General features: G+C 50.7%; 1 protein-coding gene across 3 annotated transcripts; it reads left to right on the top strand.

The window, feature by feature from the left end:
- The first annotated feature begins 417 nt into the window (after positions 1–417).
- On the top strand, positions 418–24808 carry Ogdhl (oxoglutarate dehydrogenase like). Of its 3 annotated transcripts, none has more exons than XM_031362259.1 (24): positions 418–506; positions 2379–2448; positions 3881–4085; positions 4824–4994; positions 8995–9097; positions 9306–9421; positions 9578–9732; positions 10542–10688; positions 12173–12263; positions 14384–14563; positions 14721–14849; positions 16198–16377; positions 16928–17080; positions 17649–17751; positions 18211–18339; positions 19016–19166; positions 20095–20222; positions 21020–21198; positions 21410–21481; positions 21564–21689; positions 21792–21864; positions 23061–23224; positions 23360–23514; positions 24166–24808. In XM_031362259.1, the coding sequence occupies exons 3-24, from the start codon at positions 3882–3884 to the stop codon at positions 24287–24289; spliced, it is 3033 nt and encodes a 1010-aa protein (XP_031218119.1). In that variant the 5' UTR covers positions 418–506; positions 2379–2448; position 3881; the 3' UTR covers positions 24290–24808. The 3 variants fall into 3 exon arrangements, with proteins under 3 accessions (XP_031218119.1, XP_031218118.1, XP_031218120.1); XM_031362258.1 differs by having other exon boundaries at positions 487–597; XM_031362260.1 differs by lacking the exon at positions 2379–2448 and having other exon boundaries at positions 487–597.
- The last annotated feature ends 662 nt before the right edge of the window (positions 24809–25470 follow it).

The following is a 25470-nucleotide window of genomic DNA, read 5'->3' on the forward strand; positions in this document are numbered from 1 at the left end:
TCCACAGGTTCTGTCTATATATTCCTTGTTACATTGTCTGTGGCAGTGTGGTTCTCTGAGGAGAGGGGAAACCAGGCCACAGTCCCTTGGAAAGTGAATAGGTAGCGTGCTAAGCATTTTTTCATTAAACTGCTTCATCCTTTCTTCAAAACAGCCAGAAGACAGCAGAACTTTTAATAGCATTCCCATTTTACAGGTGATAGAGAGGAATCTTATCTTTCCCCCAAATACACAGACAAGTCTGCTTTATTCTTCTTAGTTTCAGGTCGAGGACTCTGGGGTTCATGGGCTCAGCAGTGTGTCCAGTCACTCAGATGGGGCAGGCCTGGGCTCCTGCTGGCCATCTGGAAGAGCCTGGCTCTTTGGGGGCCACATGTGGTCTTGGATCTGGAAGGTCAGCACCTCGGACAGCGAGGGCCGCAGACGGGGCGGGGCGTCTACCGAGACGTCACCACGCGCGGAATCCCGAGGGTGCGCGCTCACGGAGGCCGTATCACATGACCTAGGTAATTGATACAGCGCGCCGCTCGCGACCCTCCGCGCAGTCCCCGGACCTTCAGCCCCCCGGACCGCGCGGCCCGGGACCTCGGCCAGCCGGTGAGCGCTGCGGCGCGACCCCTGTTCCTGCGAGCTGGCCCCTCTGCAATTCGATCCTAAGTCCTGGGGCAGCGCTGCCCGCTAACCTCAGCCAGGACCTTGGGGAGGGGGTGGGGTGGGGCGTGGGGAACGGGAACGTGACCTTGGTCTCTCCCTTGACCCCCGGCCCTTTGCGCGTGTCAGCAGACGAATGCAGATTTCGTGGGAAGGAGTGACTTGCCAACAGTGGGGCTTCAGGCCGGAAGGCTGCCGCCCCCCTTCCACTCATTGCCGTAGTGGCCTGGAGAGGAGCCTGCCTGGTACTTTTCCAAGGAGAGGGGGCTGCCCAGAACAGCACTGAGGTTGAGGAGGTTCCAGGGTTGCATCTGGCGGGACACGAAAGCAGCTTCGAAGTCCCAGGACAGGCCCTATGCGTGTTTTTAACTGCGGTCTCTGCTCCCACTTGAGGGAACCGAGGCTGACCAGATTCCTAGTTCTAGTAGTTTGAGGTCTCAGCCATCCTCCCACACTCAGGATGAGCAGCCCTAATCAATCAGTCTGATTGACCCTAAGGACCATGTTCTGCAAAGACCCAGCGCTGAAAACCCCAGCCCTACGGGGTCCAATCCCAAGCCAGTCTGTGTATCTTCTCTCAATCCACCAGTAACTTTCAAACAGGCCTTACCCACCTTTGTACATTTCCCAGTTCTGGGCTTTACTTTGGCCCTTCCTTCCTCCCTGTCAAGAAAATAAGCTTGTACCTCGACCCCCATCACACCCTGCTGCCTAGCTCTTTGGAATTCTATATTCTCCAATCAGGCGGCGAGTCCAGTTTCTTGTACAAGACATTGTAGAAAGACAGAATGCAGGCTCTGCTGCTGCGTGCTGCTTCTGGGCTAGGGGAAAAGGCGGCCTCCTACTCTGACCTCTACTAACTGATTTTCCCAAGGGCTGCTTACAGAGCAGCCCTCCTCTGTGCACCACTTCGGGAGACTTAAGTCTTAAATTGCCTGCACCGGTTCTGGGGTCGGGTTGGGACTACTGGATGACATCGTTCCAAAAAGGATGCCTCTAAGATCTTCCCACTAGAAATTTGCACAGGGCACGTTTTAGGGGGGGGTGCTCGTTGCCATCCTGCCCTGTATGAGCAGGACCTAAGAGGGCTAATTAGGGCCCTGGCTATAGCTCAGCAAAGCTCTGGGGTCCTCAAGCCCAGCTGGCATGGGGGTAGGAATGGCTGGCATCTCCTGCCGGGTTGGGCGAAGGCCATGGCAGTGTCTGGCTGCTCAGACTGTTCTGTATTTGTAAAACACAGTGTTCTAACACTGGGCCAGGCTGGATACAGCCAGGCATTGTCCCTAGCTGGCCTGAATTGTCCTATCACCTTGTGGGGGTAAAGCTGGCACTAGGAGCAATTGGGGCATTGTCCCAAGGAGATATTAAGCTGACATCTTGGTGTTGTCATGAGGAAGACATGGGCCCTGGAACAGACAGCTGGTCACTCTCCAGCTCTGTGCTCCTGACTCTGTATGCTTACTTTTATTACAATCTATTTTCCTCACTGTGTGGGATGCGGATGCTGAAGCCCCATGGTTGTTTGGGTTCTCCTGATGTCTCCACGTTGTGACTTGAACTGTTTGACCCTAGGAGGCCCAGTGGCTCACTAAGGGACCTAGCTACATTGGCTCAGGGGTTGAAATGTTGGGGGGAGGGGACATCCTGAGGCACCTGAGGTTCAGAGTTCTGCTAGCCCCCACCCCAATAGAATGTCTTATCTAGTTATTAATTTTCCTTTAATTCAGACTTGCCGCAGGTCACCTCAGGAAATCACCGTTCCTTGACTGAGGAACTCATCTGTCCTTTCCTGCTCAAGTGAGTTTGCAAGGGTGAGGGGAGGCAGCCTAGGAGAGCCATACCTGCCCTTTGGTAGCCAGTGGCGTCCTGACTTGGTTTAGTTAGTGGCAGGGGTAGGGTGGAGGGGTGCAGTTGGTAGACAGTTGGGTGAACACACCTAGGAGCATTGACTCAGGGCCAGTTCTAACCAGGACCACATTCCCTAGAATATAAGTATCCTGGGTCAGTGAGTTGTATAAGGGTCCATGGGCTCTAGACTCTGATGGGTGGTTCTAGGGTTGTACTCTACATTGAAACTTGGACTCCCAGACAGAAGAACACTAGTCAGTATTCAGTAGGAAGTATCTACTCCAGGCTGGGCCTGGGCTGGGCCGGGCAGGGCAGGAGAGAACTTCCCGCTCATAGCCATGGGGTACGGAAGGACAACAGAGGACCCACTTTACATGTGGTGGCAAGACCCTGACACAGCAGGGTCCTCAGTAGGTCTGAGCAGGGAGCCTGGTAGTTCTCTACAAGTAGAGGAGACCTTTAAAACTCCTGGGGAGTTCTTGGGGGGGAGGTCCATTGAAAGCCTGCTCATTATTTAGGTTTCGTCCTGGCGAAGGGGCAGGTAATTTGACAGGTGAAAAGAACCCAGTATTGTGTTTTCCTGACCTGGGTGGCCTGACCTGTAAGTACCCTGGGCTGACAGCTGCCTTGGGTAGCGGTTTGTCCAGAGTGTGAGTTCTAGGTAGCATTTGGGAGCCACAGAAGGCAGCTGTAGCAGGGATCTTTTCAGTTCCGCTTCCACCACAGGGACCCACACTCCTCACTTCTGTGAAATGTAGCTATTGTTGAGTCTGGGTTCCTGACCTTTGGCTTTGCCCAGGAAGAAGGATACCCTGACTTAGTATTGCACTCCTAGGGAGTCACCAGTCACTTCTGGCCATCAATCAGAGACTCCAGAGATAGTGGGTATTGTCCTTTCTCATCTTTCTGAGCCTTTGCTTCTCAGTGCCCTTTCCCTGCCTTTTCTGACCATGCATAACCAACCCAGTGCCTGGAGGACCCCTGCCCCATTTCCAAGGTTACAGGCTATGTGGCCATCCTGGGTTACTGCCTACACATGTTCTGTGATCTTCTGAGTGGGCTCCAGGGCCTGAACTAGGTTCCCCCTGAAGCAGGATTGTGTATAGGGGTAGCAGGATCCTGGGGCTAGCAGAGAGAGAGAGAGAGCCTAGGCTGGAGGGGAGGGGAGGAGCACTGGGTTTCAGAGTCCTTGGGAGAAGGTTACTGAGCTGAGACCTCTTGCTTGGAAATGAGGCTGAAAGAGAGAGGAGTTTGTCCCCTATGTCTCACCTTGGCTTACTTTCTGTGGGACCGTAGATGCTAAGAGTGAACTCGAACATATCTGAGCTTCCTCTTGCCTGAGTTCTGTGATTTGTGTTTCTTTCTCTTTGTCTGTGTTCAGAATGAGCCAGCTGAGGCTGCTGCCATTCAGGTTGGGGCCACGGGCCACAAAGCTCTTGGCCACACGGGATATCCCAGTGGTCAGTGGGTACAGGAGGTCTTCTGGGCCACCAACTACCATCCCAAGGAGCAGAAGTGGAGTCAGCTCCAGTTATGTGGAAGAGATGTACTTTGCCTGGTTGGAAAACCCACAGAGTGTTCACAAGGTTGGCACCTGCATTCTGCATTTTATGGGAAGGAAGCTGCTGGGGTAGATGGCAGAGAACTAGCCATGACCTCAATCCCTGTGTGGTGGGTGGGTGGGTGGGGGGCGGGAGGAGGCTTCTTGCTTTCTTACTGATCAAAGTTTGTGTGAGTCCATCCCACTAGATGGACTATAAAGATTTCCCACGTAATATGCCAGGGACCTGCCCTGCCCGGTTATGCTGAGCTCTCTCCAGATGGCTCCTGGCATGAAATTAAGAAATAAATGCATATAGATGTGATCCTGGTTGGGGGGGGGGTGTTTGGCTTTCATTTGGTGACCTGAGCTCTTTTTGTGTCAGTATGAGAAGAGCCCCATTGTTTGCTTGTTTCTGCCTACGTAGTATTCTGTCACATGGATGGCTCCTGTCCCCCGTAACGGACTTCTGGTTCACATCTTGTCTTGAGTGCCCTGAAGAGTGCTCCAGAGTATGCTTGTATCTGTGCACACAGCTGACCAGAGAAAGAGTTTTCTAACATCTTAAGAGTACATACGCGGGCAGATGTCCCTGGAATAATTGAGCCCACATCCTGAGGAAAGCTGGGGAATGTGTAGGGGACCTGGGCTAGTAGAGAGGGTCTCTGAATGGAGGCTCTGCAAAGTCCCTGAGCACCATGGTTCCAAGAACACTGAATGCTTTGGGGATCCCAACTCTTCACGGCCTGACCCGCGCCTGGGTTCTTTCTTCTTCTCTACCTAGTCCTGGGACAGCTTCTTCCAGAGAGCAAGTAAGGAGGCCTCTGTGGGTCCTGCTCAGCCACAGCCCCCAGCTGTTATCCAAGAGAGCAGGACATCAGTGTCAAGTTGCACCAAGACCAGCAAGCTGGTAGAAGACCACTTGGCAGTCCAGTCCCTGATCCGTGCCTACCAGGTGAGAGAGATGGGGCATTGGAGGTAGGGCGGGATGCAGGGAATCTGAGCCCTAATGTCACCTCCACTGAGGACCAGCCTCTGTCACGTGCCATTTCGAGCTTTTGGGTGTATTGTTTTGCTGCCTAGTCTGTTTTTCTGTGTTGTCGTCATCTTGCACATGATGGCCTAAGTACCTAGAGGTGCACTTAGTAGGTTGCATTTAGCCTTGTGTGACCGTGGAGCACTCTGACACTTGATAACCATTCTCTAGTCTGGGCATTCCAAGAAACAGGGACTATTTGCAGCAGGAGCTTCATTAGTGAAGATGGAATGAATTAATAATTTACCAGACACGGCTCCCCCACCAGCTGCTCATTCTGGAGGCCTGGGCTCCCTCACACCGGGTTCCCTAGGCTGAGCCCGGTGGTTGGCAGTGTGTCTTGGTGACGGTCCATGTTCTCTCAGCTGAACAGGACTAATTGGAGGCCTGCACTGGTATTGACGCTGTAACAGGTGCAACCATTGAGGATCTCTGTGGGAACTAGTGGCAGAAGGCATTTGACAAGGGAAACGTGGCATGCAGAAGGTGATTCTAGGGGTCCTAGGCCCTTGAAGAAACCTGGTGGGAGGAGCAGCGAGCTGCTACATGGACCTGGAAACATCAGAGCATTGGCAAATGGAAACAATGTGCTGTCTCCAAGTAGGCATCCTCTGTGTGAGAGTGTGGAGTGGAAGAGAGTTCCCTGAGCACCTGGTGCCCAAGGGTCACAGGATTCTCCTTGGTCAGAGGACCCAAAGGCTTCATGCACACAGTAACTGTTGTACCAGCTGAGCACCAAAAAAAAAAAAAAAAAAAATTAATGAACCCCAAAATCTGAGACTTTTTGAGGACTGATGTGACATCACAAGTGGAAAATTCCACATGTCATCTCATGTGATGGGTTATAGTCAGAATGCAGGCATCCTAAGAACATTATCCAAAACCACATTTCAGCTCTGCATACAAGGTGCTGGTGAAGCAAATGAATTTCATGCTTAAACTTGGGTCCTTTCACCAACATAGGTCATTACATCTGTAGATATCCCCGAATCAAGAAGAGTGTGAAATGCCAAATGCAGCTGGCCCCAAGTATTTCCAATAAGGCATCTTCCAGTACGTTGTGTTTTCCTAACTGGCACCCGACAGTGTGAAAGACACGGAGTAACCTCATGGGTGATCTTGACAAGAACAAGAGCTGTCTTGTGTGGAGATTAACATCCTGGATGCTGCTTAAGGCTGGCCTTATCTCAGCATAGTGTTCGGTCCTTCTGGTTCTGTGCATGTGGTTTGTGCATCTAAGTATGCAGGAGTGTGTGTGTGTGTGTGTGTGTGTGTGTGTGTGTGTGTAGGCCAGAGCAGAATGTCTGGTCTCTTTACCTCTTCTTTATTGCCTTGAGATAGTGTCTCATTGAGCCAGAGGTTCATTATTTTGGGTAGGATGGTTAGCCAGCAAACTCTCTGGGTCCATCTAACTCCATTAGTTTTAACGGAGGTTACAGACCCACAAAATCATGCCTTGTTCTTTATATGATTTCTGGGGATTTGAACTCAGTTCTTATGCTCTTAGCCACTGACTTCTCTTTCAGTCCATATTGTCATGTAGCCTAGAAGTCTAGCTTCAAACCAGCTCTGAAGTTAAGGATAACTTTGAACTCCTGATCCACTTGTCTCTGTCTCACAAGTGCTGAGATATAGCCATGTACCACCATATCTGGCTTGTTCTTTTTTTTTTTTTCTAAAATTAGTCACTACCAAGCTCAGGATACTGTGGATTTAGGCATTACCTGTTTGAAGTAAGATCACAGTAAAGTGGCACATTACAGTGCTGATGTGTCTCTCCTGGGCTCTGCAGTTCCATCTCTGTTTTTTGTATCTCGTGCCAGGTTTTTCCTGTAGAGGTTTTCTGAGTTGGGGGTTTCTCTGCTCCATTCCCTCAGTGTTACTTCCCCACTCCCTTCGTCCATGTAAATGAGATCTGAGCTCTAGAGGCTTTACCCAGTGTGGACTTGATTTCTCGCAGTCAGCTTCTTGGTGTGGCTTCAGGGCAGTGAGCAGCCAAGCATGGTAAATATTTTCCTTCTGCCTGAGGCACTTGTCACAGGACAGCTCCCTTTGTCCACGGTACACTGAGGGGCACATTGTACAGGAAAGGCAGGGTTAGTTAGAGGTCACTTTATTTTCCCTTTTATTGACTGATTTTCAAAAGTAAGATGTTTTGTGCATCCTTCATAAGTAACCAGTGAAGGTTGCCATCCTCCTTCTCCCCGTCTTCTCCCTCCTCCTCTCCTTCCTCCTCCCACTACTGACTAGGCTGACTTTGAATTCATGATCCTCAGCCTTCAATTGCTAAGATTACAGGCATGCGCCACCATACCTAACTTCCTTCTTTTTATGGTTTCGTGTGAATGAACACAGTTAAACGTATTAGATGGTTACAGTGTGTCTTTCTTCCCAGCCCAGGCAGTGATTGCACCTCTTTGTTCTCTGGTCTAATATGCTCCAAGTCAATCTTTGTCATAGTTAGCTTCACTTGTCAACTTGGCACACCTGGGAGGAGAGAACTTTAGTTGAGGAATTGCCTTGATCAGATTGGCCTGTGGACAAGTCTGTGGAGGATTTTCTTAGTTGCTACCTCATACAAGAGGGCCCAGCCTACAGTGGGCAGTGGGGCTGGGTTGTATAGGAAAGGTAGCTGAGCAAGGCAGTGATCTTCCCGACCTTTGATCCTCCCCGTGCTCTCTGCTTCAGTTCCTGCCTCCAGGTTCTTGCCTTGAATTCCCGGCTTCACCTCCCTTTGTCACGGATCTGAAAGCTAAACAGCCATTTTCTCCCCAAATTGGTTTTGGTCAGTGTTTTGTTATAACAACAGAAAAATAACTAGAATAGTCTTATATTTTTACCCCTTCCCAGAACCAGGTTTCCTGGGAGTTCTGAGAATGTTCTCTATCAGTCTAGTCGATTGCTGTGATCAGAGCTGGGAACTGTGCTTTTTAGAAAGATAGCATGCATTATGGATTTATTTTAATGCAGCTATATACTTCAAATGCAGGACTAAGGGTTTGACCTCATCCGTCTTATGGCACCTTCCCCTTTCAAAGATGCCAACAATAGATGTTCTCAGAGATGCCATGCAGTGGCTTATGTGATGTTTCCATAGCCTACACGCAACAGGCTTAGAATAACAATTCCCTACTGTTGCTACTGATTGGCAATAGGAAAGTTTATGAATTTCCCCCTGTAGTTCTGCTTGTCTTTAGGGAATATTCCACTGGCCAAATGGAATCATCCTTCCCTACATAGGCATGCTGCTATGGATATACACCATTTGTTATATTTTTCTATTCATGTTAAATCTTAATTTAGTTTTATTGTTAAAATGGTTATAGGGTTCCAAAGTCAAATCTTCAAAATAAGATATTCTTAAAATGCCTGATTTTTTGAAATCTTATACCTTTAATCCAGTTTTTACAATTCCTATATTGTCCCATCTCTATGTACAATAACTTTTCTTACTTCAGGATTTCTTTTTGTTTATGATTTCTTGTAATACCTATATACATTAATTTTTGAAGCCCTCTGCTCAATCTTTTAAATTTTCTCTTTATTTTCTTTATTATTGTTGTGTATATTCATGCACAAGTGCGAGTATAGGAGATTGTGGAAATGGTTTCATAATAGCAGGTGGGGATTTTCCTCCCTCTTGTGTGGATTTTCCTTGTTCATGTGTCAGATGCTTTGGAAGTTCCCACTAATGGTGTATGGCATATAACTTCACGTGTAGGTCTTTGCTTAGGCTTGTCAGCCTCACACTGTGCATATGAACTGAAGCTCTCACCATCTACCATCAGGGGATTCCCTGGTGAGTGGCCCCACAGTAGGATGTGTGACAACTTGGAACTCTGAAGCTGGAATGGGGTGGGGCTCCGAGCCTCACGTGGAATAAATATCTGTCCAGCCTTCTTATTTTTCCTCTTCCTAGATCCGAGGCCACCATGTAGCCCAGCTGGACCCCCTGGGCATCCTGGATGCAGACCTAGACTCCTTCGTGCCCTCGGACTTGATCACAACCATTGATAAATTGGGTAAGAGTTGGGATCCTTCCCTGCCACCCTGGCAGTGCTATGCTAGCTGGAGTCTGTGGCCCAGTGAGGAGTGTGCAAGGCCTGAGCCTAGCCTGAGCTTAGCATCTCTCTGTTCAGGGCTTCCAGACAGGTCTCAGGGTGGATGCATTGGGTCCCCCCAGCCCAGCCTCAGTCTTTCTTTCTCTACTGCTGTGGGCTTCTCTTCCAGCCTTCTATGACCTGCAGGAGGCTGATCTGGATAAGGAGTTCCGGCTGCCCACCACTACTTTCATTGGGGGTCCAGAGAACACACTCTCTCTTCGAGAGATCATACGTCGCCTGGAGGTGAGCCAGGAAGGCATGTCTGGCTTAGCTCTGGAGCTCTTGAGCATGTGCAGAGTGATGGATGGACAGAGGGACCTACTTCCTCTTTAGTCTCCGACTCTGGGGCTACCACCCCTCTTTCCCGTTCCTCATAGACTCTCTGCCTGTCCCTCTTAGAGCACCTACTGCCAGCATATCGGCCTGGAGTTCATGTTTATTAATGATGTGGAGCAGTGCCAGTGGATCAGACAGAAATTTGAAACTCCTGGTGTGATGCAGTTTTCCATGGAGGAGAAGCGGACCCTGCTGGCTAGGCTGGTGCGCTCCATGAGGTCAGCACTACCTGATGGACAGTCTGCATGGCTGGAGGGCTATGCTTGGTACCCATGGCAGGAAAACTAGCAGGGCCTAGCAAGGGAAGGCAGGCTGGCTTACTCCCACTGCTGGAAGCCTGCAGAAGCCCTTAGGCAAACATCAGGACCATATGCTCAGTTAATGTGACCATCATAGCCACATAGGTGGGCAGGGATGGGACTGCAGAGAAACACTGCAGTGGAGGTCACACTGAGCATGAGCAGAAGTGACAGCCTGTGGCTCTAGGAATGACATGACAGAATACTGTCTCTGGCATGGGGGTGAGGGGAGTGTGACGGCACCCCTGGCAGGGACAGTGCATTACTCCCTACTGATACCTTGGAGGAAGGGACCGTCTAGAGCTGCAGGGGCCAGGAGGTGCACCAGGCTAGGCTGCTGGGTGCTGAGTGACTTTCTGAGCAGTGGGGTGTGGGCTCACCTTAGGCGTTGGCAGGGTAGAGGACTTGGAGGCTTGCAGGAGGGTGGTGGGGCAGGAATACGGAAGGATGACCTCTTAGGGAAGTTTGACTGTGAAGAGGAGAGAGTGGTATTGGGGAATGGGTGGCAACTAAGGTTTTGGGAAGACTCCCAAGGTGCCATGCCTTGTTCTTTTCATTGGGTGAGTGTGACATGGTGTCCCGGCTGGGTCCTGGACTATTCAGGAGGGAGGTGACTCTGTCCTTCCTGTGTCCTGGGCATTTAGCTCTCAGTGCTTGTGAAAAACCCCCAGGAACCCCAACCTTGTCCTTTTCTACCTGTTCCCTCCCCTTCCCTTTCCCCCAAACAGGTTTGAAGACTTCCTGGCCAGGAAGTGGTCTTCAGAGAAGCGGTTTGGCCTGGAAGGCTGCGAGGTCATGATTCCCGCTCTCAAGACCATTATCGACAAGTCTAGTGAGATGGGGATTGAGAATGTCATCCTGGGGATGCCACACAGGTAGGGCTACTGAGTCCCCTCACCATGATGCTTGGCAAAAAAGCAAGGACCTTGATGGGTTCTTAGGACCGCTGGTCTGGCCTATTCTTTACAGCAAGAGCCAGATACTTAGCCAAAGCCACATGCAGCCAGGGCCCAGTCAGACTCTCTGGTCATGTTGCTGCTTTCTCCAGGAGGGGCAGGACCTGGGACTGGAACATATTGTGTTCAAATCCCACAGATAAGAAGAAGTCAAGGGTTGTGTGCTTAGGAACGCATACACGGATGGTCCTGAGTTGGCATCCCATAGACATAGGTCTGTGGAGATGGGTGCACAGTCAGTTTCCCAGCTTAAGGTGACTCTTGAGTTCCCCTTGATGAAGGCTTTGACTTTTCATTCGCCAGCAGTCTGTGGGACAAAGCCCTGTTGTGATCTAGAAAGCTGGTTGTGGTTGGGCCAGCACAGGACTGTAATGTCTAAGGGACTCTAGATGTATGGGGTGGACAGTTTCTACCTTAGCAGGCCTGCCAGGAGTCTGAAGCTTGTCTGTCGTGGTCTTTTGAGGGGTCTGGAAATGCCCAGTGTCTGGTAGGAGGTTAGGCAAAGCTGTCCCAGTAGCCATGGCGGCATGGAATGCATGGCTTCATGCCTTGGGCTACTAGAACAGCAAGAGAAGATGACACCTGGAAGATAGATGGCTCAGGCATCTGCTGGGTGGGCATTTGCCTGGAGGGCTCTCTGATCAGAGGGGCCCTTCTGGGCTAGTTCAGGCTTCCACGGCATGAATGGTAACCCAGGGCTGTGAAGGGCTTTGAAGAGCACCTGAGGAATGTTCTTTGTTCCTGGGTGTCTGTGGGGGCAGGTGTGTGGAGAGAGCTGACCAGGAGGAGGCTCTCCCTTCCTGTGTGGAACTAGGAGTCATTGTCACCCTGAAGCTAATGGGTTCAGAAGGGAATTTTTTGAGTCACTTCTGTGTTCCTATCAGGCTGGTGCCCAACCTGCAGTAAGTAGCTTATATAGTAAGTTCAGACTGGGCTGAAGAATCTGCTCCATGGCCGCCTATTATTTTTCAGTATTCTGCCCATTTGAGTCCTCTCGCTGCCCCATCCTGCTCAAAGCTACTGCTGGCTCGGCTGGAGGGGAATGAGAGCCTTAGCATACTAGATTCAGAGTTTTTGGGGGTGCCTATGTAGTGGGTTGGGTCTTTTTTGGTAGGGGAATGAATAGGGGCATGCTGTAGGTGACTTGGTGGCTTTCTGCCCCCTCCCCAAAGGGCTTTCTAAATCATCGATGTGCAGGGAGTCTGCCTGAAGGAAGCTGGCAAACTGGGACTACTCCAGGGCCTGGTATATCGAGGCAGAATGGGAGGATTGGGCCTTACTTGGGCTCCATTAGGAAAGGTTCTGATAGGTTCCATGGCGGGTAGGGAGAATGGCTGTACTTGGCCAATGTAGGAAAGGAGACCATGGTGTTGAGTGACAGCCCTGGACATTCTGGTCCTCAGGGGCAGGCTGAATGTGCTGGCCAACGTGATCCGCAAGGACCTGGAACAGATCTTCTGTCAGTTTGACCCCAAGCTGGAAGCAGCAGATGAGGTGGGTGTCATTCTGTCCCTGGGGTACCTAGGAGGGTCTGGTGTTCAGGAGGTGGGCTGGTGGGTGTCACTCTGTTCCTGGGGTTCCCCAGAGGGCCTGCTGTTTGGGAGGTCGGTTGGGGGTGGGGGGAGAGTCTGGGACTTGAACTACCAGGCTGACAGACATGGAAAGAGTCCCAGGGACTGGGATGCTTGCATCAGGTCTCTAGGGCTTTGGGAAGTAGGTGTTGCAATGGATCAGGCCAACCTTACTATTTCCAGCTAGAGGAACTGAGGCCCAGAGATGTGCAGGGGCTTCCCAGAAGTTTCTCCCTTGAGATTTTGTAGCTGAGCCTTTGTGTCCACTGTCCTTTAATCAGCCTCGAGTGACTTGGTTGGCTCCAGAGAGGCATGAGTAGACCAATGACTTCCTGTGCCCTTTGGCCATGGCACTTATTTTCTTGTTCCCACCCTGTGGCTTCCATGTCGCTGAGGCCCTTAGCCATGTCAAGTCCTCAGCCCGACTGCCTGCTTTCCTCTCCTTGGCTTCATTCAAGTCTCTAGCTGAATTTCCTGACCTGGACATTTTGTCTGTTCCTCCCTCTTGTGTGTCCCTCTGCTTTGTCATTGGCCTTTGTCATCCCCCTCCCTGCATTGTGTGTGTGTCTCTGGGTATATGTCTGCATCTGTGTGTGTGTGTTGGGTGTTATGTATGTATGTTGTCTGAGTCAGTGTGTATCTGCATCTTTATGTGTGTTTGTATGTCTACATCTGTGTGTCTGTGTGTAACCCCCTGTGTTCATCCATGTCCACGTTTCTCTGTTTTCCTTTTGAGAGGGAAGGAGGAACTTTGTCTCTGAAGCCCTTACCACCCAGAACAAGTTTTTAGTTGGTTAAAGGAACTGGTCCAGGAGGACCTGACTCATGGTGCCAGAGCAGGCCTGGTGCCCACATGGCTGGCTTCTAGCCTGGGATCTTCCTGCATCCTGTTCAGCTGCCTTCACACCTGTAAGCCTCTGTTCGATCCTCAGTAGAATAGTCACAAAGGGTCCCGCCCCAGTATGGTGTGAGGAATTGAAGAGAGGATTTGGGGGAAGAAAACTGAAATTTTTGTCTGAGTAGTACCTTTTATGTTTTTAAGATTAAAAAAAAAATGTAAGTATTATTGAAAGGAAAAAATATAATTTGAAAAAGAAATGGAACATTATTTAAAGTAAATCTGATACATTGAAAACATTTTCTCTGTGATACTTTCCCTGTGGTGTGTCCGTGTATGCTTGCCTGCATTTGTGGTGAGGTGTGTTCTTGCAGACACATATTTTTGTCCAGGAGCCATGAGAACAGCTTGGGGCACTGTAGGTATCTGGCGGTTTCACTCACCAAGTTGCCTGTGTTCCGTGCCAGCACATGACGAGCCTGGTTTGTTGGCTTCTTGCAGCTGCCGAGTTCTGTGTCAGAACTCTGCCTGCTGTAGAGAGCGCCCCCATCCTGCAAGTGAGCACATGACCGTAGCTGTCAGGTGCCGCAAAGAAGTGCAGGAGCCTGGGCAGGGAGCAGACGCCAAGGAGCCTCCCCTGGGCCCACCCATGGCACGTGCGGCCCACAGCTGTTACCCTTTCTCTGTTGGTTTTTCCTTTGCCAATTGGATGGGTGCAAAATGATTTAATTTTAACATACTTTTTAAAATGAATCAACTATTTTGAATCTCTGTGGTTCTTGTTCTGTAAAATCCCCTTCATTGCTTTTGTTTATTTTCTTAGGACTGTGGGATTTGAGTTTACTAATTACAAGGCCATTTTGCATATTGAGAGCAATTAGCTCTTTCCCTGCATTTGACACACCAGCTTGTTTTCCTCCTTGGTACTGTGCCTGGATTTTCTCCCTCTTGCTAGTGGGAGATTTGCTCTGGCTTAGCTATCTTACCATGTAGGGACTTTTTATATTGTTTAGAAAGTACGCTTTCTCTACTCCTGGATCCTAAAACATCCTCTAAGGCATTTGATTTCATTGGTGTGAGGACTAAGGTACCATTGAGCTCTGGTACATTCTACGAAGCCTGGAAGTTGGCTCAGCATGGTCATGAGCTGCCCTTCATTCCACACTGGACGTGGTAGGCTCATCATATGCCACCCTTACCCTCAGGGCTCTGGTGATGTCAAATACCATCTGGGCATGTACCACGAGAGGATCAACCGTGTCACCAACAGGAACATCACACTGTCGCTGGTAGCCAACCCTTCCCATCTAGAAGCTGTGGACCCCGTGGTACAGGGGAAGACAAAGGCAGAGCAGTTCTACCGTGGGGATGCCCAGGGTAGGAAGGTGAGTTTTTCCTGGGTCTGTAGAGTCAGCCTTTGAGAACAAGGCCCTGAGAAACTAGATCCTGAGGGTATGGATCCTGGGTCTTGATGGAAGAGGAACCAGGGTGTGTGTCACAGGTGGGGTGCAGGATCCTGCTTGTTTATGCCCTGCCATTCAGGTCATGTCCATCCTGGTCCACGGGGATGCCGCCTTTGCTGGCCAGGGAGTCGTCTATGAGACCTTCCATCTGAGTGACCTGCCTTCTTATACCACCAACGGCACAGTGCACGTTGTGGTCAACAACCAGGTAAGGCTGTGGGCTCCGCACCAGGCTGCATCCAGTTCCTAGTAGTCCAGGTTGTGGGTTGGTGGGAAATGTGAGGCAGCCATGGTGTTCATACCTCTGCCCTGCAACTTCCTAACACATGTGACTTCAGGTAGAGAACCCGATTCTTAGACCAGCAGGAAACCTCAAGCAGGGAACCAGACTCCAGCCTTGTGTCCTGGTCTGAGGAATTGGTAGATACATAACACATATGTACTGGACACATATCTATATATGTTTATAGACAGTTTTGTAACTACTGGAGGTGATTCATCCATAGGCTCAATTGACTATTGATATTCAGGCCAGGTGTGGTGGTACCTGCCATTTCAGCTGGTACTTTATAGAAAGTTCATGGACAGTTTGGGCTACATAGTGAGACTGGCTCAGAAAATCCAGGGAGAATACTTACCTAGCATATATAAGCCTTTGGTTTTAGCCACAATATCACACATACAAAAGTAACCAGGAAAAAAACCAAAACACTAATCTGTACAGAACATGAACAGGCTTTTTTTTTTTCTTGTTCTCTAAAGTTTATAATATAGTGACTCTTTACATATGGTTTACATTATATTATGTATATGATTAAAGGTATAGAGACAGATACAGATTCTATGCAAATGCTGTATAATTTTGTATCTAGGACTGGGGTCCTGCAAAAATTCTCACAGGCACCTAGAGACACCATATGTAGCAGCACAGAGGACAGCACAGTGACTGGCTGTGTAGCTGTAGGTGACCTTGAGCTCCCCTGAGCACATTGATCTTGCGTTCCTTCCTTCCAGGCAGCAGAGTCTCATACAGTTAGAAGCCCTGTGTTCTCCACCTCATTTGCAGCAGCATTTAATCTTTCTCTAGTTTTGCTGGGGGCAGGACTTTAATGAGACTTCCTTATAGATGAGGACAGTGAGGAACCGAAACATCTTGCCCAAAGCTCTGCAGTCACTCTGGTGGATCAGATCCCCCGGGCCTGTGTACCTATGCAACACAGGGGATAGTAGAAAAGTGGGCCTACCTCCTTGCTGTGGCTGCTGCTGCTCCATAGCAACTGCTGTTATAGCTGGTCAAGGACTCATTGACTGTTACCCTTTCACGTCTCCTGTGTGTCTTAGATACCCTGATACCTCCCGCCCCCAGCTCCCTGATTTGCCTGTCACAGTGTGTCTAGCTTAAAGCAAGCAGGAATTCTGGGCACAGCAGTGTCTTCCTGTAGTTCCAGCTACTCCAGAGCCTAGGATAGGAGGATTACTGGAATCCAGACCTTATGAAATCCTGTCTCAAAAAAGAATACACAGAGGGGCACATCTGGCTTCTCCTGCCCTTGCAGATTGGCTTTACCACAGATCCCCGTATGGCTCGCTCCTCACCTTACCCCACTGATGTGGCGCGAGTGGTCAATGCGCCCATCTTCCATGTGAACGCAGATGACCCAGAGGCTGTGATCTATGTGTGCAGTGTGGCAGCTGAGTGGAGGAACACCTTCAACAAAGACGTTGTTGTAGACCTGGTAGGCCTGGGGTACTGATTGAGGCCAAGGCGGGGGTGGAATAGATGGCTTATTCCTGCTATCTGGTTATGATGGGTGTATTTGGGGGTGCTAGAGACAAGAATGGAGTGAGTGGCCCATTCCTGACTTGCTAAGAAAATTGGGTGGTTTGAGGGTGCTGGTACCAGAGCAGGCTTAGTAGCCCTGCTACTAAGATACTTAGTTAGTTGCTGGTAGCTAACAAACCAGGTGATTTTGAGGTATGGGGGCTCTTTTCTGCTGTGCTGATCAAACTTGGTATATTTGAGGGTGCTGGGGCCATGCTCCTGGCCCATCTTCATGTGTGGTTAGGGCTTCAGTCATATCTTCAGCACTGAGGGCTCAAAATGCTTTTAGACTGAGGGTTGGTGTCACCAAGAACCAACCATCTGTGCAAAGGCCTGGGCATGGAGCATTTATTCAGTGACAGGTGAGAGCTGGTCCTTCGGAATGCTTCAGATTGGACCCTGGCCTACGTGTGTACTGTGCTCTGAGCCTGTAGTAGGAACTGAACCCCTGGCTGGCCATGCAGGTCTGTTACCGCCGGCGTGGTCACAATGAGATGGACGAGCCCATGTTCACGCAGCCGCTCATGTACAAGCAGATCCACAAACAGGTACCCGTGCTGAAGAAGTATGCAGACAAGCTCATCGCCGAGGGCACGGTCACTCTACAGGAGTTTGAGGTGGGTTGGCAGGACTTCTGGGCACAAACCTCAGATGGACAGAATGGGGACATGGGAGGGCTGCAGATGCCATCAGCCGAGTGCTAGACATCGAAGGTTAAAAGGAGCAGCTGATGTTCCTGTCTCCAAAAGTCTCTGGTTTTAACAGGGCACAGGAATTTAGGGCATGGGTACACCTGGGTGTGCAGTGTGACCTGGGACAAGCCAAGTTTCAGGCAGGAAAGGGATCTTTCTATAGGGATATCCTGTAAGGATTCCCTAAAAGGTATTATTATATTGGGATCATGCCTAAAATTGCTATAAACATGTTAGTCCTTCTGCCTTTATGGTAGAACCTCTGAAAACAAGGTGAGAGTCTCCTCTTTCTCCTTGGATCTCCTTCCATAGCATACTCTGGGCTCTTCAGGCTTTAGACTACCTGTCCAGGACCACTCTGAAGTCTAGGCCTTTGACCATGGCATCCCTACGAACCAAGAGATAGAGTTCTAGAACCTGGTGATGGAGATCAGGGCTTTGAGTCTGGGCTGACTGACCCTCTTGGATGTCCACACCTTCCTCCCACTTCCAGGAAGAAATTGCCAAATACGACCGTATCTGTGAGGAGGCATATGGCAGGTCCAAGGATAAAAAGATACTGCATATAAAGCACTGGCTGGACTCCCCCTGGCCTGGTGAGTGAAGCACGGGAAGCTCAGTGATCCCCTTGAACCTCCTTTGAGCATTGGTGCAAGAAAAGGACTGCGGTGGATCTGGAGAGTGGCCACTGCAGAGCTAGAAGCTGAGGCTTGTGCCTGGCATGCAGGAGTGAGTTGTTCCTGCAGGTGGAGGCAGGCCTGGGTGGAAGAGGTAGCGTTCTAACAAGTGTGGCTGCCTGTGCCTTGCCAAGGATGGGGGTGGGTGGTACTGGGAGTGTCTACTAAGAGGGTCCCTCTGGTGGGGCCAAATGGGCCAGCTGTGACTTCAGGGTCCTGGGGAATATTAGGGACAGTGTAGGAGCTATGGCTGGGGTTCTTCATCTGTGGCAGATCCCAAAGGTGTGCATTGATGTCTCAGGAGGTAAGGAATTGCAGCCTTCCTATCCTGGGACAGAAAACTCACCACCAGGGTATGAATGGAGTCTGTCCCCTCAGGCTTCTTCAATGTGGATGGGGAGCCCAAGAGCATGACATGCCCTACGACAGGCATCCCTGAGGACATGCTAACCCACATTGGCAATGTGGCCAGCTCTGTGCCCCTGGAGGACTTTAAGATCCACACAGGTAAGGCTGCTGTGCAAGCTCCAGCATGGTTACTTTCAGAGCTGACACTCTATCCCTCAGGGAGATTTATTGAGATACCAAGGGAGAACAAAGATTGTGGCATGTCCCTGCTTAGTCTATTGGTCTCATGGTTTGGCTCTCAAAGCTTCATACGGGCCCCTTTCCATGTTACTAACTCCACTCCCGGTGGATATGGGGAATTAGGTATTTGTGGATATCACATTCCAGCTGGGTGCCAGGGTGAGGTCTTAAGATTGGAACATTGAATCTGCCTCTAAGGTGGCCCTGGGCCATTTAGGAGAACAAGAAACTTGTACTAAGATGGTCTGTGTCTTCTCTAGATAGCTTCTGGGAATGCAACCTTCACAGTATGGATGAGGTACCCACTGATGGTACCCAGGCTTAGAGCTGTATGCTGCACACATTGTAAGGGTGCTGGGTGTATGGTGTTTATAAGCTTAGTCTCCTCTTCTGGAGAACAGGGACAGTCCTCCATGGAAGTGTCATAGAGAATTCTGACCCAGTATATCACCACTTCCTCCTTTGGACAGGAAGCTCAGGTCAGCCCTGGTCTGGCTACAGGCTAGGGAGGAAAGGCTGCGGGGACACTCACCCCACAGCGCTGGTGCTTCAGCCATCCAAGCCTGAGGCTGAACCGTGTTCCTCATTCTTACAGGCCTCTCTCGAATTCTGCGTGGCCGTGCAGACATGACCAAAAAGCGCACAGTGGACTGGGCATTGGCAGAATACATGGCCTTTGGTTCACTGCTGAAGGAGGGCATCCATGTGCGGCTCAGTGGCCAAGATGTGGAGAGGGGTACATTCAGGTGAGGCTGAAGCAGGCTGGGCCCTGGTCCCCAAAACACAGACATCCCAGGGTTAGCCTTAGAGATTTGAAGTAGACCTGGATCTCCCTCTCTAGGAACTCCTTGGGGGGACATTTGTCTAGTTAAATCCATAGTCAAGGTCCCTTTCCTAACCCTCACATGCCAAACTGACTGGTTGTCCCAAGCTAGTAGTCACTTGTGGTCCTCAGGAGCCTTTATTTCTATAATTGGTGACCTGCGTCAGCCTAGAGTTCCCTCCTTGCTGCTTGAGTTTTGGGATCTGAGTGAGGACTCATATTTCTTCACAGTTGGGGCCCTAAATATTCAAAGTCTTGGCTCAGTGTCATGTTCATTGGCTTCCAGGACCACAAGCCATTTTTCCGTTCCTGGAGCTCATTTCTGCCAGCCTTATTTCAGCTTGGATCCAAGCAGCCGTCAGCTGCATCCTGAATTGCATGCCAGTCTTTGTTGAGCTTGGGCCTCAACTAGCTGGCCCCCTTACTCTTTCATCTTGGGGTCTTCCCAGTGCCCCCCAGCTCCTCTGAGCATGGACATGGCAGGTGTGGTGGTTAAGATGGTAGGACACAGGAGATGTGACCTGCTGGGGTCTCAAGGGCCACTCTGCTTCTGGGTTGCTGGCAAGGTAGGTCTCACTGGTTCCCTCTGTGGCTGAGAACCCGAGGCAAGAGACGTTGTAGCTTTCAGATCTAGGCCTGGCACCCTTGGTGTACTGTGTGGGTGGCTGGCAGGCAGGGAGCAGAGCTGGTAAGACACTTCAGGAAAGGGACACATTGCAGGCTAACCTTCTTGGTGTGGCCATTTCATAGGACCTTACAGGCATTTGGGGACATAACAAGACCTACTGATCTGCTGCTGCCTGTGTGACAGCCTCCTTGCTCTTGTCCCTGTCCTGATTTCTCTCTCCCAGCCACCGGCACCATGTTCTTCATGACCAGGAAGTTGACCGGAGGACGTGTGTCCCAATGAACCACCTGTGGCCTGACCAGGCCCCCTACACTGTGTGCAATAGCTCCCTCTCGGAGTATGGAGTTCTAGGTGGGTGGGGGCTCACTGAGATGCCCCAGGGTCTGGGAGGGCAGTCAAGTCTCGGAGCCTGGGAAGGAGGACAGAGGTACTAGGATGGTCCTGAGGAACTGTGGTTGGACCATTTCTTTCCAGAGATGTTTGGGAGATGAAATCACATCCCACGTGGTCCAACAGGCATCTCAGTTAGGGAAAAGGGATATTTGCTTTTTTTTTTTCTGTTTGCTGTTTTTGTTTTTGTTTGTTTGTTCGAGACAGAGTTTGTTTCTCTGTGTAACAGTCCTGGCTGTCCTGGAACTTGCTTTGTAGACCAGGCTGACCTCAAATTCACACAGATCCACCTGCCTCAGCCTCCCAAGTGCTGGGACTAAAGGTGTGCACCACCACACCCAATTTGCTTTATGTCCTATATGATACCTAAACTCTTTCCCTGGATGCCAACCACAGAGGGTCCATTACAAAAGTCCAGTAGAGACCATAGCAGTATGTAGTCGCCTGTGGGCTTGTACCTGCTCTTTCTCAGGAGCCTTGTACATGTTTTCAGGGGTTTCTTTGGCTGATGGTTTATGTGGTGTCCCCAAGGGCCACATAAAGCTGCACATGGCATCATATGGTGTGAGAAAAGCATGCTTCAACATCCAGGAACACACATCCAGGCCTCTGAGGCCCAGTGAGCCTCTGCCTCTTTCTGGTGTATTGGGAAAGTCTGGTTAGAACTGGTAGCGAGTACTGAGGAAAGACCGGATTTAACTGGAACTACTGCTACTTAGTAACATTGCACTGAGCTCTGTCTTGGTGTCCTTTGCTAGGCTTTGAGCTGGGCTATGCCATGGCCAGCCCCAACGCCCTGGTCCTCTGGGAAGCTCAGTTTGGTGATTTCCACAACACAGCCCAGTGTATCATCGACCAGTTCATCAGCACTGGCCAGGCCAAGTGGGTGCGGCACAATGGCATCGTGCTTCTGCTGCCCCATGGCATGGAGGGCATGGTGAGGGCTGGAGGCCCTTACGGGCCTACCATAATAGGGCAGGGTCACCCCTTGATCCCTTGAAGAGCCTTTTGGGCCCCTGGAACTTGTGATCCAGACTTGTGGGCAAGGTGGGAACAGGCACAGACAGGGTTAATCTGTCCCTTGAAGCCGTCTGGGCACAGCAAGCCTGATGTTCTACAGGCTCAGCCTGGGTCACGTGTACTTTCAGGGTCCAGAGCACTCCTCAGCAAGGCCAGAGAGGTTCCTGCAGATGAGCAATGATGACTCAGATGCCTACCCAGTGAGTGCCACCTGCTGTCCCCAGGCGGGGAGTAGAGTCCAGGTATAGAGTGCCACTCCTAGCCACCAGGTGTTCACTGCAGGTGTTCACTGAGGACTTCGAGGTGAGCCAGCTCTATGACTGCAACTGGATTGTGGTGAACTGCTCTACACCAGCTAGCTACTTCCATGTGCTGCGCCGACAGATCCTGCTACCCTTCCGCAAGCCTGTGAGCTGCCCTAGCCTTTTAGCACTGTGATGGTGCAAGGGTTGGATGTGGGAACCCAAAGATGGATAGGAGCTACTGGCAGCTGGCTTTTTTACCTTCTAGCTCATTGTCTTCACACCCAAGTCTCTGCTGAGGCACCCTGATGCCAAGTCCAGCTTTGACCAGATGGTGTCCGGTATGTATCTGAGCTGGGCCTGGTGGGCCTCCTTCACTGGGGTGGTGGCCACACTAGTGGCTGATGTGTGAATTCTGCCCCTAGAGTTCTCTTGGCTTCTCAGCCTCTGTCTTCATTGTCCCTCTAGCAGCTCCTGTCCTGGTCCTCACCTGTGACAGCATTAGGAGATCACTTGGAATAAGCTCCAGGGTCCGGGAGGTTAGCGGGCTCTCTTTCCTGTCAGTAAAGGCTGGTAGGAGATGAGACACTGGCAGAGCAGTGCCTGGTTTGCTGGACACTGAGTGCCCCTCACTCATTTTCTATCTATAGTTTCACTCATGAGCCAAATAGACATCACTGGGAACCTGGCTGCCCTCTCCCCCAGGAATCAGGGGCCAGGAAAGCACATGAAGACTCGAAGGCTGACCTGGTAGGGAGTCAGGGAGGCACAAGAATGAAGCCTGTGGCCAACAGCAGATCTGGCTTGTCTTGAGTCCTAAGTAGAGACAGGATCTAGCCAGGCAGGGCCTCAGCAGAATGGACACTTGAAGGTTCATTGTTGATTTTTAATTTTGTTTTCATCTGTGCATCCATTGTGGGAAGGCAGCTATAGTGCACAGATACCCCAGTGTGACTGCCCACTGGGAGACTGGTAGCTCTGTCCCTACACCTGGCAGCAGCTGCCCTCTGTGTGTCAGTGCCCTCGGAGGGGTGGTGACTCAGGGACATCACAACAGCTCTCTGAGGAGTTTTACAACATGCAGACTTCAGGAAGGAGAAGTGGACAGGGCTGGGAGATCGAGACTCTGCTGCAAGGTGAAGGGAGGAGTGTACAGTGGCCTTCCAACAGCTCACCTTGGCACACAGGGGCTAAGTGCCCTGTCTAATGTGGGCACAACTGGTGGGAGCACAGATCTGGAGCAGGATGGTACTATCATGTATCCTTCTCTGTCCTTCAGGGCCCTTTGCCATTCCTGTATCACATACCTTGAATGTGTTCCTAGAGCTCTGCTCTTGTCCACAGACCTTTCTCCCTCTGACAACATAGGGTATCATCTCTCCTTTAGTCCACCTTTGGGATTAAAAGCTGTCTAATGTTATCAGCCTGACCTGGGTCAGCTCAGTAGCTGGGAATAGCCCAGGGATGGCTGGAGTGCTCAGTGTCCCATTGCCCTTCTGCGTGCTGATACCCCTGAGGTACCTGGTCCATCCTTCAGGGACTAGCTTCCAGCGGCTGATGCCAGAAGATGGCCCTGCAGCACATTCTCCTGAGCAGGTACAGCGGCTCATCTTCTGCACGGGAAAGGTGTACTATGACCTGGTAAAGGAACGCAGCAGCCAGGGCCTGGAGAAGCAAGTGGCCATCACACGCCTGGAGCAGGTTTGCTGAGTGTCTTGCCACTGTCGTGATAGACAAGGTCCACTCGCCAGTGTGTGGGCATGACTGACAAGCACAGAGCAGGCTCTGTACATGTTGTCCTTCCTTGACTATGCCTCTGTATCTCCACCTCCCCAGATCTCTCCATTCCCTTTCGACCTGATCATGCAGGAGGCAGAGAAGTACTCGGGAGCTGAGCTGGTGTGGTGTCAGGAAGAGCATAAGAACATGGGCTATTACGACTACATCAGTCCGCGCTTCAGGACACTCCTCGGCCACACCCGGCCCATATGGTACTGGGCTAGAGAGCTCGTTATCTACCTCCCACCTCTGCTAGCCTGCACTGGCTCTTGATCCTGGCAATCCCATACTAGGTTTTCCTACCTTATTGGCAGTGCCACTGAGACCTAGCCTTCTCTGGCAAGCATTTGAGTCCCTGTGGGTTCTGAGCTTACAGGTTAGCATGTAAAGGTTGGGGGAGATTGCCAGTGGAACCTTCAAGGAAGTAAGCCTAAGGGTTCTGCAGCTAGGATCAAATTTCAGACCCCCCCGCTGTGTGACTCAGTTCTCCCATTCCTCTAAGTCTCTAGGCTTGCCACTGCCTCCCCTCTGCCAGAAAATGATAGTATAGCAGCATGTGCAGGCCAGCCTCCTGAGGGGCCTAGCCGGTGGCAGCCACTGGGGCTCAGTGTGGGCATCTTTGTCTTTGTGAAGATGGTGGCAGGGATGAGAAACGTGGGGAAAGCCAAAAGTCCATGGGCCGTGGCATGATTGTTGTCTCCGTGATCATGGAGTGGGCAACTTCTGTGTCCTGTGACTTAGTAGCTGAATTTGGTGAGGGCCCACAGTGCAAGGGCCCCTAAGTAGAGGACTGCCCAGGCAGGCAGTCTTTTTCATGTGTGTGGCCTTCCCAGGCCTTCCCTGAGCTGACTCTCCTCCTCCAGGTATGTTGGCCGGGACCCAGCAGCCGCACCAGCCACTGGAAATAAGAACGCTCACTTGGTGTCACTGAGGAAGTTTCTGGATACTGCCTTCAACCTGAAGGCCTTTGAGGGCAAGACGTTTTAGAATGAGGCCATATGTGCTTAAATCTGGCTGAGGGAGGTTATCTGGAAACTCTGGGGCCCCAGATGAACCACATTCATGTAGCAATTGGGACCAAAGAGTAGCACTGCTGGCTTTGGTCTCTGTTATTTCAGAATTGGTTAGGACCAAGGATTAGCCTTCCTCAGATGGAGGGGACATAGATGTGGTGTCTCACCAGCCCTGCTAACCTTTCTGAATTTTTTTTCTTTTTTGGTGGTGGTTTCTTTAGCTTTACTGGTCATGTCCCTAGACAGCCACTGGAGCTGTGTAGGATCGCTCCCATCTTGGCAGACCTAGTTGCCAATCACCCCATTGTAGCCATCTCATCTGTAGATTCAGAGATGCTCTTCTCTGTTGTGCTCTTGGAAGTCGAGAGTTCAGCAGTAACAGCAGATGAAGCTCAGCCACACCGGGAGATGCAGTGAGATGTAGCACACATGTGCAAACCAAAGTAGGAGACCAAAGCACAGAGGAGGAATAAAGACATGCCTGAGAAAGAAAGCCCTGTTGTCCTTCTTTTGTACCATGGAGGTGGGGGAGGGGTGGCTGGGAGAAGAACAAACCTGTAGAGATTATGTCTGCTCAGCAGATTCTCCCTTGAGCCACAGGCAGGGCTTTCCTGCTTCTCCTTTGCTGAGTTTGCACCTGCTAAGGTGTTAGGGGAGCCGGGGCTGGGAGGGGGGCGGGGAATAGGACTTTGTACAGATTGTTGGTGTGTCCCTTTCCTAGAGTGTCTCCTTGGAACTAGATGTCAGGACCTCCAGGTACAGCTTCATGCCCTGTTTAGGAGATAAATGTGTGGTTACCTCTATTTTTTCCTCTTCCCTTCCCTCTCTTTCTTATGGAATCCAAGGTCCTAGCATGCTAGCATGTCTCCCGCTGGATGACATCTGTAGGCATGGTTTTATTTTTGTTATGGTATTTACAATCTCACATATGCAAGTGGCCACTCTCTCCCCTACCATCCCTGTGCCTCTTCTCTCTTCCCCATCCTCACAGATTTCTCTCTCAAGTTCATATCTGTTTCTTTTGTTTGGTGATTCATCAAGATTAATCACAGCTATTTGTGACTTGAATCAGGAGCTATCCATTGGAGCCTTGTGGCCTGCCCCAAATCTATTGACAGTGTATGGTCTGCCTTTCCTTCCTTCCTCCCCCTCCCC

This window comes from Mastomys coucha, unplaced genomic scaffold (genome assembly GCF_008632895.1).
Source record: "Mastomys coucha isolate ucsf_1 unplaced genomic scaffold, UCSF_Mcou_1 pScaffold9, whole genome shotgun sequence".
Lineage (NCBI taxonomy): Eukaryota > Metazoa > Chordata > Mammalia > Rodentia > Muridae > Mastomys > Mastomys coucha.

Bases quoted from the DNA above. Each gene is read 5' to 3' on its own strand.
- Ogdhl (XM_031362259.1), top strand. From the start codon at position 3,882: ATGAGCCAGCTGAGGCTGCTGCCATTCAGGTTGGGGCCACGGGCCACA. The intron at 20,223-21,019 runs GTGGGTGGGGGC...GTCCTTTGCTAG, and splicing joins CTCGGAGTATGGAGTTCTAG to GCTTTGAGCTGGGCTATGCC. The intron at 21,690-21,791 runs GTGAGCTGCCCT...TTTACCTTCTAG, and splicing joins TGCTACCCTTCCGCAAGCCT to CTCATTGTCTTCACACCCAA.